The sequence below is a fragment of the Columba livia genome, chromosome 10 (genome assembly GCF_036013475.1).
Source record: "Columba livia isolate bColLiv1 breed racing homer chromosome 10, bColLiv1.pat.W.v2, whole genome shotgun sequence".
NCBI classification, from domain to species: domain Eukaryota; kingdom Metazoa; phylum Chordata; class Aves; order Columbiformes; family Columbidae; genus Columba; species Columba livia.
This window is the reverse complement of record NC_088611.1, coordinates 782,857-798,008: the sequence shown is the minus strand read 5'-3', so window position 1 is coordinate 798,008 and position 15,152 is coordinate 782,857. Positions and strand designations below refer to the sequence as shown.

The following is a 15,152-nucleotide window of genomic DNA, read 5'->3' as shown; positions in this document are numbered from 1 at the left end:
CATAAAATCGCAGCACAATCTTTCTGAACGCTCAGAAAATGGCTGTATATTGTAAGCATATAGAAAGCATAGAGAGAAAAAAGGCAATAATTTCTCCAACTCAATTTGTAAAGAGGGAAAGGTGGAGATAAGAAGGAAGAGAAGCGAGGTTTGAAGTTTCCTGGCTTCAACATTTTTTCAAGCTTAAAACAAGACAGACACTATGGCAAGAACAAAAAATTTCATTTTGAAGTAATGAAAGGAGCGTTTGAGCTACACCAGATGCAGTGAAAGCCCGTTCCGATACATCAGTGAAGGGAAAGAACCACGCTGGGACAGGCTGAAAAGTTCTCCGAGTCAGTGTCCAAGTCCAACATCCTCCCAATCTCCAGAGATTCGTGGTTCTAAGACTATTGTATCTCAAAGCACTCCCCGTCTTTCTACTCCTATTTTTCCAGTTTATCTTTTGAGACAAGAATGTGAGGATGGTTTCAGCCTATGTTTCTCTCAAGCCCCTGATCATGAAGAATTTTATTTCATGCAGCTTTAGCTTAAATAACTATTTGGTAGGCTGATTTCAATCAAGTATGATAGAGACTGAGGAACTAAATGATAAACACAAAAGATGAATGTGATTCTAAAAGTTTTTTGAAAGCAGGTAGCAAGAAAATGGAAGGAACTTATGACAGAGCAACCCCAGTGTCCATTGTTTTCCAGTTTTCCTTCTCCCACTGAACACCTGCTCTGCTGTCCCAGGCTCAGCGATGAAGCAGCTGAGCTCCAGGCTGTAATGCAACTTCTCCTATAGAAATACAGGTAGCGCAAGCAGGATGCACGCAGGAGCTTCAGAAACACACCAGATTTTAATACAATGGAGTATACATGGTATCGACAGAGGCAGGGGAAGGATCGTCAGTATCGCCCCACAGAGAGAGGCCGCAAGAGTCCATGGATGGACAGAATGCCTGCCAACACCTTTTACTGTGAAAGGTATTGTCACCTTTCTCAACATTTAGACCTTCATCTCAATCACCATCTCCCTCAGATAAATCAACATCACAGTATCACAGTATCACAGTATGTTTGGGATTGGAAGGGACCTCAAAAGATCATCCAGTGCAATCCCCCCATGGAGCAGGAACGCCCAGGTGAGGTCACACAGGAACATGTCCAGATGGGTTTTGAATGTCTCCAGAGAAGGAGACTCCACAACCCCCCTGGGCAGCCTGTTCCAGTGCTCTGTCACCCTCACTGAGAAGAAGTTTCTTCTCAAATTTAAGCGGAACCTCTTGTGTTCCAGCTTGATCCCATTACCCCTTGTCCTATCATTGGTTGCCACCGAGAAGAGCCTGGCTCCATCCTCATGGCACTCACCCTTTATATATTTATAAACATTAATGAGGTCCCCCCTCAGTCTCCTCTTCTCCAAACTAAAGAGCCCCAGCTCCCTCAGTTCAAGAGGGAAGGACAGAAAAAGGAGCTAATGAGCAGGCAGTTTCACATATGGCTGTTATTTTTCAGAATGACGACCATTGCCAAACCCGACATCTGTAAAAGCCAGCACCTCTTCCAGTTGCTGATCCTGATAATCCCCTCCTGCCTCTCACCCACATGCGCTGCTCCTGCCTGTTTAAACCCCCTGTATGTCTCAAGTCCCTGCATGAGTCCCTCTTCACCACATCCGTTTTCACAAGCGGCACGGCATTGCTGTCGTATCGCACCTTCCAGAAACGCGTCCTCTGCAGACAGTGGGCTACGAGCTGTACTTGGAAAAAAGCTGAAGTAAGAGAAATTTGTACAGCTCGCGTGCTCCTTAAACATACCCGCTCTCACTGCACGGACAAGTCCCCCAGAACCAGTGGAATGCATTTCTGCTGGAAAAGAAGAAAAAAACCACCCTGAAAGGGCTGCAGTTTGTTCTATTGTGAAACAGGTGACTCAACCCAGCGAGCGTCACGCTGAGGTTTACAAACAAACAGAGGAGCCGCGCTGCCCCCGGCCCAAGGGGCCGTTCACCCTTCTGGGGACAACAGGAGGGGCAAAATATAGGGCTGGGGCTGGCAATGGTTTCATTACTGATTAACTCAACCAAAATCACAACTTACTCCCAGCAATCTTACTCTTCTGTAGTTTAACAATTCCTAAAGGTCTCAACCTTTGCATTGATAAATTTTAAAATTGTGGGAACTTGCGCAGCCCAGCAGCCTTCTTCAGCAAAACACCGCCAGAATGTAAGTTTACCAGTAAAAACAGACTGGGATCTGCACTCAATTCTTCATGCAAAATGCAAAAAAGGAGATCAAAAATTGCTTAGGAAGATTTTTTGGGGTTTTTCTTGTTGTTTTTTATTCTTGAGATAAACACACTAAGAGAAACTCATGTGACTGTTCACAATGCAATGTAGAGAACTGGAAAACCTCAGCATTCCATTTGAGATGTATCCTCCTAATAATATTATCATCCATTATATATATTTTGAAATTACACTGTGAATATGAACATACATGACTATTCTGTGTTTCAAAATTCTAATAATATGACCAGATGTGCAGGAGTCTTTTACATTTGGCTTTGTGAAACACTGTATACAGATAGCAGTTTAGAAACTTGGATTAAACTCGCAGCCCTGCTTATGTTTAGTCCTCAAAGGTATCGGTATTATCAAACATTTTGCTGTTGCTTTAATTGGTTGGAACCACAATACAGAGCTTATGAGACATTTAGTGACGTAGGTCAGAGTATAGTTTGTAGTATGTTGAAACAATATTCAGCCTATACACAGTGAAACTATATCCTTTACTGTAAAATATTATACCATACCAAAGAAATGCAGGAACAACAACAATAAAATGTTTTGGTCTCTTCCCAGAGGTAAAAATTGCTTAAAGATGTATATCACATACGCAAATATTATGAACAAGGAACCATGTGCAACCTTGCTATCTATAAGAAGTTGATCAAATAGCCTTCAAATCTGGTTGATTTTGTCACTTGGCAAAGAACTCAAGCCCCAGGTGACAACACGTGGGTGGGTCCGTGACCCCGTGCTGGGCGCTCCGTGTGAAGCGAGACGTGCCGGACGCCCCCGCGGCCCCTGCCCAAGCAGCCCCGGTGCGGCTGCCTGGGGTTTGCCTGAATCACCTCGAAGAATCTTCATTAAATTCAAGTGCCCTGTTTATTTTGATTAGCATAGAAGAGACCAGGAAGTCTCCCTCTTGTCTTTCAAAACACTGATATGAATAAAAAAATAATATGAATAAAATAAGATTACAGAACCATGAGTTGAAGGTATAGTATTTTTTGATCTAGGGAACTGTAGCCTGTTTTTTTCATTTTGTTTTCTCTTGTTTACTTGTTTGTTGTTGGGTTTTTGTGTGTGTGCACACGCTTTGTTTAAGTTGGGCAGAAATGCTATACATTAGTAGGACCAAATCTGCTCTTGAGAGATTGATTTTTCCCCTGTGTAAACTCCATCATATCACGCTTCTAGACTTCACATCATGCCAAAATGGCACATCTAGGTTAGGGTAACAAATCTGACTGCAGACATGGTATCTTAAAAACCTAAATTTCAACAATACAGAATATTTTTCTTGTATTAGCACCCACAGAAGCCTGAAAACCTTTATCAAAACATGTACTTGCTGGAACAGCCGGCTGAACAGAAGTAGCTGTTAAGTAGTTTTGAAACAGAAATTCCAGCCCCATTGGCCCAGAGAACCCGCTCCATGCAGGCAACGGCTGACAGAACATCTTGTCACTCTCAGAGACCTTATTCCCCATGTCAGATGATTAAAACTTTACTGTAAATACCACAAAGAGGATAAACACCATTAACTTGAGCACATCTAACATTTCTTACAGTAACAGCTGTCTTCTGATCAATGTAACGTGGCATATATTTGTTCAAAAAGAAAAAAGAACGAAGCAAAATAAAACTCATCTCCAATTCCTGTGCCAGGGGACCTCACAGGAATACTCTGCAGGTCACCAGGAATAAAGCCAGTCTACTCATCAAATAGGCACAAAATACTTCTAAAAAATGTTTCCAGATTTAATAAGTGCTCAATTTGCTGCTGTGTGGAAAGGATATTTTCTCCTATCTAATCATGTCCAGCAGAGTCTCACAGTTGCTTTCTCAGTTCTTAACAATTCTCACTGCTGCTACCACCACGCTCGGTACCAGTGTGAGCATTCAGAATAACAGCTTTACAGGAGGAAAATGCTGGAGAGACGTTCTAACTTTGTTCCTGTTGATCTCAAATTAGTCACTACCTGGCTGCAGATGTAAAAAATCCTTCAGAAACTTTTTGTGGGAGTAAACGCGTCATTATCCATTCATTTGGTGACATGTCACTACATAGCAATTAATTTTCTCAAGCAGAAAAAGCTGGAAAGCAGCAACCAAAAGAACCAGAAAGATGCACTTCTGCCTAGCAAGGCAAGCTGGAGCAATAGAGATTTCTTAAGGAACTCTTCTCTTTTTCTCACCTGCAGGTCACTTTCCAGATCTTGGGAGGAGAATCAGAAAGCAGGATGCCTTCTGTATCTCATCTCTGTTATAAATTTGTTAAATTTTTAGAACCACGCTCTTTACTGACACATGTAAATCTCCCCTCAGGCTGAGGCTCTAAGTTGGGTTCCAGTCTCCATTTCACAGAGCCAGAGCTACAACTGATTTTTCACATGATGGCATTTTAATAGAACAAATGAACCCGTGGATGCACATTATCACAACAGGGAGAAATCAATGTATTGCTTAAGTCTTTTGTGTAAATGATACATAGCAACCCATTTTATTAGCAATCTTCTTATTCTCGTCTGTTTACTGAAAGAAATTAATCTCATGGTAGGAGGGAAAAAAGAGAGGCTTAGAGTAAAAGAACTCGTTTTGAAATGAGAAACAGATGTGCGGCCTTGGTGTTATATTCTTAATAGCATTGTCCACAAAGAAGTCTCATTTGCTGAGTAGAAAGACGTACAAAAAGAGAATCTGGCTCCTGGATTGCGTTATAGCATAGAGTATCTGGTTAAGTAAAAATACAAAAATAAAAAACCTCCTAATTCCAAAAATGTGGCTACTGATGTAAAGTTGTCTCACAGTTTATGCTTCATTTCCTTTTCATAATTTCAAACATTTTTACCAGTATCTACATTTGTTTTGGCTATTTTGTTCTCTAAGTGCTTAGCATCTGTAGAGCCTGAAATGGTGTTGTTTGCCTTCCAGAAGAACCTTAGTAAGACAGCAATGCTACCGGATCTACTGTTTGACCTCAGTAAGACGCACGGACAGCCTGCCTCCAAAGCAACCAGGGTGCTGCTTTACACTCCTCCCGGCTTTGAACGTTTCCCCTCCACGATGACAGCTCCCCCCACCGCCCCTCGAAGGGCACAGATACTTCACTGAACGTTCCAGAGTCAGAAAAATCACAACATTCAATGTTTTGCTGAGAAATTTTACAGGCCTAGATATATTTTTGCACACTGGTAACTATCCAGTGATCACAGGCAATGCAGAAAGACTAGTCAACTGCTGCGAGTGTTAACGTGCAGAAAAGAGACATTTTGGTTTCAACAGCTGCTTGGAAAATAAGGAAGATATAAAATCTTCCTAGTTAAACCCTTCAAAGCTCAATGTATCTGCTCTTAAAACAGGGAGTTTAGTGAAAGACGATAATGCCGGGAAGGATCCCTCTAAGTGAGAACTGAGGCATGTGAGCCATTGGAATCTGGGCATGGGCAGCTGCACAGGCAGCACTGAGCCTTCAACATCTTACCATGACACCCGTCATCCCGGTTTCCTTACAAAAATCTTCAGCTCCCCAGCTCTTGCCTTTCCGTGAAGTTTTCCATTTTTATTGCCATGTGGTCCTAAAGAGCCTAATAAAGTGATCCTGTAATACATCTCTGAAAAAGAACGCATCAAAATGGAACTTTTTTGCAGATTGTGTAAAGATTTTTCAGAGACTCAGTTCATGACCCTGGAACAGAAGAGACTGACAACTTACATGAGCACGAAGATGACTCTTAATACATCTCATCTTCTGATAACACTCCAAGTATTATCTTAGTATGTGTATGAATGGTCGCACACACCTGTGCGTTCACACACAATTAAGTTTTAAGAACACGACCATAAAGCAAAGTTCTGAAGAAGGCCATTCTGAAAATATTTGAAGGTTATAAACCACTAGGCAAGAATGGCATCATTTTTGGCTCATGTCCAAATAATTAAAACACCCTCTGCATATACCGTTTTCTCTTTACCTTCCCATAATCATAATTAGAAATGAAAGCAAATCGGCATAAAACCTTCACTATTCCAAGCACAATATGCTGAAAATTCATTTAAGAAAGAGACTGCTCTTTTAATTTACAGGAGGAATGTAGTAACACAAATGTGTCTTATCTGTCGCTATTACCTACATCGATTTTGAAATGCAATGAACAGAAAATGGAATATGGACTTACTGACAAATAGGCCCTGAAAGGTCTCAACAAGATTTTCTTAGCTTAGGACTTCTCAGTTTCTTCTTTTGAATAATGAAAAGGAGAAAAATTAGAGTTCCTAGAAATTATAGAGATGTCAGTTCAAGCACGGTCTTGTCTACATTAAGTTCTCAGGAGCTGCGCATATTCTGAGCTTGCTGGAAATAACCTTGATACGTTTTATATGCAAGTGACCGTTTTTCCTGATATGAATTGATAGACTAATAATACAGACAAAACAGTGAGATTTTTATTTTAGCTACTCCTTCATAAATATTTATCGCAAATTATTTGAAACATAATGGCATCTTCAGATTTTCTACTTCACAGCATACAAGTGAAAGCACTAGTGAATAGAGTGAAAAGAAAGATAAAGGAGGAGGAAGAGCAGGAGGAAATAAACATCTCCATTCTAGAGACTGAGAACAGAGGAACAAAAGAGTTTTCAAGCAGACAATATCATTAGATCATCTGTCTTGACCTCTTGTAAAACATGGGCAGATCCTTCAGTCCCCTAATAGGCATCTCTTGCTCGCTCCACATTTTATGCTTGACGGATATTTACAACTTTACTTATCCCAGTTCTGCTTCCTGTCCAAACTTTATGCTGATTAGGTCATCAGCAGCTACAGCATTTTTGGCTCCAGCTCACAGTGGCAATAGCCACTCTGTCGCACTGTGACTGCAGAAAGTCCTTCTTCTTCGCCAGTAAAGCTCAGGGGAAAGACGATATGTGCCTGGACAACCTGTTTGCTACCCGTACACAGGGCAAAGCATCTAGAACACTATTCTCATTTTTGCCTTGAAGACACAGCCCAGAAACAGCCCCCATTCCCCACAGGAAACCCCTCGTGCTGGGGGTGAAGCAAGGTCACTTCCCCAAATATCTAAGAAAATGATTCTTCTCACAGAGAGGCAACTACCTCATACTGAATCCTACTCTGGCTGCTGTACAGCTTGACTCTACGAGGACTGGAGCGGCGCCTCTTGGATGGGCTGGCTCAAGCCAGCAAAAAGTCAGTGGTGCTGCCTATGGCGTGACCGATCGCCCCGGCTCCCACCTGCCGCCAGCCGTCCGCCAGACACCAAGCACCCAGAACCATCCCTGCCGCAAGCACAAACTGCCGGCGCTCAGCTGCTCCTCAGTCCAGAGCTCTAGCTTAAAAACCTGTATTTTATAGACTATATCAGAGCAGATTTGCTACAAGACCCATGCAAAACTGCACTTGAAAAGGAAAACCAGCATTGTCACCAAAACCACACATATTTACTGCATTTCATCAGTTTCGGTTACTTTGCCATCCTTTAAAATTCAATTTCCTTCACTTTTTTTCCAATTTCAAAGAAAACAGCAACGCTTCTGCAAAGACACAGGCAACCCTGTAAAAAATGTGGAAAAATTGAATAAAGGTTAAACTATTCAAAAATGCCTGCGTGGGTATTTGCAAACAGAAGAACAGTTGCCCAGTAAAGTGAGGCTGATGATTCGCCAAGTTTAACAAAAGAAAATAGGTATAGATGTAGACAGACTCCCGCCCAAGACTGCAGCGAGGAGAATGCAGAAAAACATACAAGAAGAAATGACACTAGTTAAAAATAGGAAGGTACTAAAAAATTATCTGTGAAGAGATGTAGCACACATCCCTTTAATCTCATGAGATCAAAAACATAATTGAAATACAAGCAATAACCCTGCATACCTGACAATGTTCATTCATGGGATTTAGACTCAAAACTTTACATAACCCTGCCAGTTTTTCACACTATCTCAGTTTTTTGTATATACACTCTAATAATTGACAATTAATATTCTTTGCACATAACTGATGCGAACCAGTATTTTGTCTCATTTTCTGCACTAAATATGTCAACATATTGAATGACTTTTTTAACAGTCACTAATATGGAAAATCATTATGTTACAGCCAGGAATATGTAGCTTTTTTTTTTGTTTCCTTAAAGTGATTCCTCACTTTACAAATAAAAAATCTAGGCAGACACAAAGTATACTGTGTCTATATTTTCTTTGATGAATATGCACCGAATCCTTAGAATAACTGAACAAAAAGTAAGGGAACAGAAGGCATTAGGTTGCAAGTATGCAAAAACTTTACGGAAGTAAAAAGAACAATTACAAATTACTCATATCCAGCAAAATAAACAACTGACCTTTTGAGTTCCAGCCAGAAACCTACAGAATCAGATCCGAACTGTTTCTACAATCCGCAATAGTAGGATGAACATCATCGTAACATCACCACAACTGCACGCTCCTCAATGTTATCCACTTCAGTATTCTCCAGCTTGGATTCTGCAATTCTTACGGGAGAGTCTGTCAGCAAGTAGATATTTTATATCAAACTAGCTTAGTTCAGCTTTGTTTTTACTGCCACAAACGGAATTCTGTACCAGCTTCACAGAGATGACAAGGCAGCATTAAGTTATTAGAATAAATAATTAAAAGCAGTATTCTAGACACAGCTAGATATTGAAAATGTGGTGGATGCTCTCTCTTTCCTGCTGATTGATAGTCCTTTAACTTTGTACTAATTGTAGTTAAAATGCAATTGAATTGGAAGAAGAAAAAAATACTGAAAAACCCAAACAACTCTAGGACCCATGAAATCTAATTTAAATCCAACTGAAATACAACCTGTCAGAAATATGAATTAAATGTTTTTTACAATGGCAGGTTTCTTCTTCCCCTTAAAAACAGTATTTTAAAGCTGTTGAAACTTAAAAACGGGAAATTAAATTTTATTCATGGTGTAGAAACTGTATTGTATGAGTTATGTATTTTCACTTAAACACTTCAAACAATTCTGGTTTTTCTTTTAGTTCAGATAGAGATTTCTATTTAAGATAGACCTCATACACCGTTCTCTCTCCCGCTCACTACTGCTTACAATAATATCTTGCACTCATGTAAGATCACTGAACAATTACTGGAACATGGTTTTTCTTCTTTAATGCTATTTAACTTGGAGACAAGTAAACCAGTCAACGCCACGGACCAGTCAGTAACACCAGCTGCTTCTTGGACCAAATTCGGGCATTCTCTGCAACGGAGCTTTGCTTCCGCTATCTGACACGGTGCGCTGCCACATCAGCACACGTCAACGTGCTATTGCACTCAAACGTCAGGAAACACGTAACAAATTCACCAAATAAAAGAAGTACAAAACAACAAAGTCATTTGTTTTCTTCTCTGAAGGGCAAAAGTGTGTTACTTATTACTAGAAATGGATTCTTAACCTAGCAGCTCTAGTATTCTGAAACCAAAAGTAATAACAACCGAATTGCCAATTTTCTGGAGCCAAGGGAAGATGGAATAAAGCTTCAGAGAACTGTATGTTCTCTGTTCTTTTATTCTCCTTCCTCTTTCTCTCGCCCTGTCAAGAAAACTTCTTGATCGTTCAATAAGCAGAGTTCAAAACTTCCATTGCAAAGAACATGATACTGAAGAGAGGCTCCTGAAAACACTTTGTTGTCAGCCTTAGTTATCTACTCCCTGGTGTCATGGAGACAAGACCCCAAACCAGAATGATTTGGGGAGGAATATTGTTTTGTTATTCAAACTCAGGTTATATGCCAAGTTGGATTCAAACTCACTAAGATAGCTAAGGAAGAAGTCGTCTTACATGATGAAGACAAATGGATTGGCTAAAATAAAGATAATTATCTTAGCATAGGGGGCTGGGTAATAAAAACTGTTTTTGCTCAGCAAACCATGAAAGATGCAAACCTCCACATTTCAACATTTCGATACAGTGGCAAAGACCCACACTGCAAACAACCATTTTGAGCTGCACACAGAGCTGCCAGCTTCTGGGAGGCACAGATTTCCTTGTCCTGGAGTCAGAAGTTCTGAAAATGCGTCTTCCTCTCAGAGCCCTGAACGCAAAATAAATCCTCACCCATGTGAAAATATGTGGGTGGGTGTTTTAGTCTCACAAGACACAAAGTGATCATTAAGTTTTTATAAACTGTGTCACAGAATCACAGAATGGACTGGGTTGGAAAAGACCTCAGAGATCATCCAGTCCAACCCTTGGTCCAACTCTAGTCCGTTTACTAGATCATGGCACTAAGTGCCATGGCCAATCTCAGTTTAAAAACCTCCAGGGCCGGTGAGTCCAGCACCTCCCTGGGCAGCCATTCCAATGCCTGACCACTCTCTCTGCAAAGAATTGCTTTCTAATCTCCAGCCTAAATTTCCACTGGCAGAGTTTAAGCCCATGCCCCCTTGTCCTATTGCTGACTGTCTGGGAGAAGAGACCAATCCCCACCTGGCTATAACTTCCCTTCAGGTAGTTCTAGAGAGTGATGAGGTCACCTCTAAGCCTCCTCTTCTCTAGACTAAACAAGCCCAGCTCCCTCAGCCTCTCCTCATAGGTCTTATGTTCAAGTCCCTTCCCCAGTCTTGTTGCTCTTCTCTGGACTCGCTCCAGCACTTCAATGTCTGATCCTCACAAGTCTATGGGACCAGATGGGATCCATCCTAGGGTGATGAGGGAGCTAGCAGAAGAACTTGCCAAGCCGCTCTCCATCATCTCCCAACAGTCCTGGCTCACTGGGGAGGTCCCATATGATTGGAAACTGGCCAATGTTACCCCAGTCCACAAAAAGGTCTGCAGAGCTGACCCTGGCAACTACAGGCCTGTCAGCCTGACCTCGGTGCCTGGCAGGGTTATGGAGCAGATCATCCTGAATGGAATCACACAGCACCTTCAGGATGGACAAGGGATCAGACCCAGCCAGCATGGGTTTAGGAGGGGCAGGTCCTGTCTGACCAACCTGATCTCCTTTTATGATCAGGGTCAATTCTTAATGTAGATAAATACATTAACAACATAAGGTAAAATGGAATAACATATTACTGATGTGTTGTGGAGAAGCAGATTATTTTTTTCTCCTTGAGAAAAACAGTAAGTAATCACAGCAAGAAATCAGTCCCTGCTGTAACTCCAACTAAATTACAACAGGGAATACGAGAGATTAGTCAAAAAGAAAACTAAACACCCGCTCCTGCAGGCTGATTTCTAGCACCATGATGCCTGGGAAGGGAGCAGAGGACCAGTGACCACTGCCCACACCCGCCCGGCCTCACCTTTCCAACCATCCTGCTTGTGATCTGACTGAATTTTTAAACAACGTTGCTTCTCTTCAGTAACATAAGATCCAGCATCAAATTTTGAATCCTTCCTTCTGTTGACTTTGGGAAGGTGTTTGGTGTCAAGAACTCATGTTCTCTATAAAACATCAATAAACCTGCATCCTATTACTCCAAATAAACGGTGGAAAACATTCCTCATTTCTAACTCTTCCAGTCTGGTCACAGCAGTGCTAACTCACGGGAACGTCAACCTGCTTGCTGAATTTCGGTAATGATTTAAGAACAAACATACGCACATTGTGTCCTTCCCTGTGCACCTCACTGTGGAGCAGTTGTGTCCAAGGCAGATGCTTTGGCCTGGCTGCCCATGGGACACGCTGGGATGCTTCTAGTTGTTACGACGGACTCCGCAAGGAGTAACAAGAACTACATGTATTTCATTTACATCATGTACTTCATTTTGGATATAGGACACAGATAATGAGCTCTTTCCCACCTTATTAGATTGTAGCGGTGTTGGTTTTTTTATGTTTCATTTTCCAATTATCATCTACCTGTTCACACAGACACCCCCACCTCCCCCAGTGCACAAAACTCAACACACTGCTGATTCCACAGTCTTTCCTCTGTTTGTAAAATAGAATAATACTTAAAGTTAATGCTACTGTTAAGATTTCTGGGGTTCTTGATCACATTCACCCTTCCTCTCAGGGAAAAAAATTCCATCGTAATGGTCACATCACCGCGGTCACCACTTCTCAGTGTGTGACGTGACCTTCTTAGCACACATCAGTTTCCTTCTGATAGTATCATTTTACATGGGATATTTACATCTATTTTGTTTACTTTATAATAGAAATTCAATAGTACTTCAATTTTTCAATAGTAATGCAATTTCTGAAATAGTAAGACCAGGTGTTATTTTCAGGAATGCACGTCTTTCACGTGATCAGCAGTAAAACCACTCTCACTGTGACTAATTTTGAAAACATGATTTCAATCCTCTCACTAAATTTAAAATTGATATCCAGAGAGGTAAAGACTGCCTGAGATTACAAAAATTACAAGCAAGATAATCCTGCCTCCTGCTCCCTCCAGTTAAGATGACGTTTTTGCAGAGGAAAACCAAAAGTGATAAATTTCTGTAAGTCACGTATCATAAAGCAATTTTCTGTGCCACTTTAAGAGAAAGAAAAGTATTACATTTAACTCAGTATGCTGAAAGTATGCCTAGCTATATTAATGATGCATTCTTTAATTCTGAATGAAATCTATCCAATACTAATACAGAGGGTGCACTGTATGTAGAAGTTTCAAATGCTAACATGTAAATTCAGGAAATAAGGAAAGTTATACCTGGACGCAGTTACATAGACTTAATGCTACAGCACAGCTACAGAAATAACTCGTTTTAAACATTCTTTTACATTTTTGCAGTGTTCGTTCCTGAAGGACAAACATTCCTCCCCATTTCCCCCATCACTTCTGCAACTATGTAAGAATGAGCCTTTTGAAGGACAGGAAAAGACCAAGACTTTTTTACCCCCATGACTTATACATCTCTATTTACCGTCAACACAACATTTAAGTTGAGAGATGTATATATAACTTAAAGATTCAGCACAATTTCCCTGACAGATCTTACAACATGCTGTCACTGGGAGAAAGCAAATAGGAAAGTTTTTCAATGCAGGTCGAACAAATATGAAGGGTCTTGCTGGAATCAAAATTAGAACCATCTCAAGTGAAAAAGCTCAGTAAGTTAGTGAATACTGCGCATTACTGTCATAACTGATCGGAACCATTTAAAATAAGAATGCCCGCAGAGCAGTTAGCAGATGAGAACAATAAAAGCATTGTTATGTCTACATGATGATAGATTTCAAAACTGAAACACTCATAAATAACTTACACAATACAGGCACGTAGTAAATGTCACAGCAAAAGCATCTAATGTATTCCTGGGATGTTATAAAGAGAAAACATCTGCATGCATAAGGAAATATCTTGACTGAAAACAGAAACTGTAACACAGTGTCTAGAATACCATCCCGGATCGTGGCGTCTACCCCTTCATGAAACGCAATGAAACTGAAAAACATTTAAAGGTAAATCAGTACAATTACTCAGTGGTTAAAAAGCTACGACTTATGCAGCACACTGAACAGAAAGTTGAGAAAGAACTTGAAAATTAGAAGAGATAATTATGCATCCTTTTTTTTTTAATAATGAAGACAATTAAACACCAGAACAATTTTAGTGGGGGAAGGAGAGCAGTATCTTTAAGGAAAATAGGCTACCACAAATCCAAGTTCTGGAGGAAATAAGACGTGTAAGCTAGATATAATGTAAGCTAGATATAAAAAAAGAGGGGACACGTATATCCAAGTTGGTTAGAAGCAAAAATCTTTTCCGAGATTAAGCTCTGAACCTACAAGGTCTCCTGGTTCATTCCATGATGTGCAAGGAAGAGGGAGGAACAGTGACAGTAAAATTTTCATTACTGTCATTAAAATATAAACACTATCAGTTTTGCATTAAGAACGATAAGTATTTTAACATTTGTGTTTCAAGGCTACAGCCAGTTGCTTGCAAGGATCGGGTAGTACAGCATCAGGACCACTCTACTTATCCACAGGTTTATAATGCTTTTCACCATAATATTATGAGAAAACATCCTCATTTTGCTCCCAACAGGGCAAACAGGCAGATTAATCGGCACGGTAAGTAATAAGCTTAACATTCTTGTTCTGTAAGTAAAGAAGTTTATTACAAAGAACGACCTATACTAAAGAACTTTGGACTCTCCCCTCTCCTAACAGCACGAGTTTAGCCTGGAAGAGGAAGAGCATCACAAGAGCCCACCCTGCTCCTCAGACCCCTGCCGCTGCTCCGCAAGAGGATTCTTTCCAGCCCAGCACATGCTTGTGCAGACCCAGAATAAGACAGAGGGGGAATCATACAAGGACGATTTGGCCCAGAATAAAAATAGATCGGTTTCCTGCTGCGACCATCCCAAAATTCCTAAGTTTCTCTGGCGCGTGGCCTGTGGAGGACAATTCTGGGTAAGGAGTAACTGGCTGCTTGGACGTCTGGGCTCTTCGGCTTCAAAACCAGAGGAATGAAATCATGACTTATGAGTCGCAATGGAATCTGATCTCCAAACACGCAGATCATTAGCAGCTTCTCCTCAGTCATCCAGCTGTACTGGATTTTTTTTTTTTTTAAGTTCCTAATCCATTAGTTTTATGTTTTAAGAGTTAGGGAGTGACAAGAGCTCAAAAAAGAGAACGCTGACGTAAGAAAAGGAATAAGGTACCAGCAAATTCAATTACATCAGAAAAGCCATTTCTCTCCTATGGTAAAAGTTTGAATCTACACTAAATCTGACATATCAGGATGAAATTATGCTAAATCGCTGCGCTAAAAAAAGACAAATTGAAATTGGATTTGTCATTTCAAAGTATTAGCATCAGATTTCCAGGTAATACAGGGTGACATACTCTTATGCTAATAAATACAAAGTTAGCAAAGTAAACAAACGCTGTGTTTCTACTGTAAGGAAATA

At 40.6% G+C, this 15,152-nt stretch overlaps 1 protein-coding gene across 20 annotated transcripts in view; it reads right to left on the bottom strand.

Moving 5' to 3' along the window:
- Positions 1–15,152, bottom strand: part of ATG7 (autophagy related 7) — a 114,094-nt gene that overhangs the window by 67,984 nt on the left and 30,958 nt on the right. Inside the window, exons 18-19 of one of the 20 annotated variants that reach the window (XR_010474973.1) lie at positions 8,638–8,800; positions 1,803–7,848 (exon numbers count right to left, since the gene is read on the bottom strand). The exons of 18 other annotated variants lie outside the window; for them this stretch is intronic. Coding sequence is in view for 1 of the 2 variants with exons in the window: in XM_065074825.1 (XP_064930897.1) it covers positions 8,789–8,800 (12 nt within the window). In the remaining variant the exon portion in view is untranslated. Of the gene's footprint in view, positions 1–1,802; positions 7,849–8,559; positions 8,801–15,152 lie in introns of those variants that run through there. One more of the 20 variants, XM_065074825.1, reaches the window with a different exon arrangement.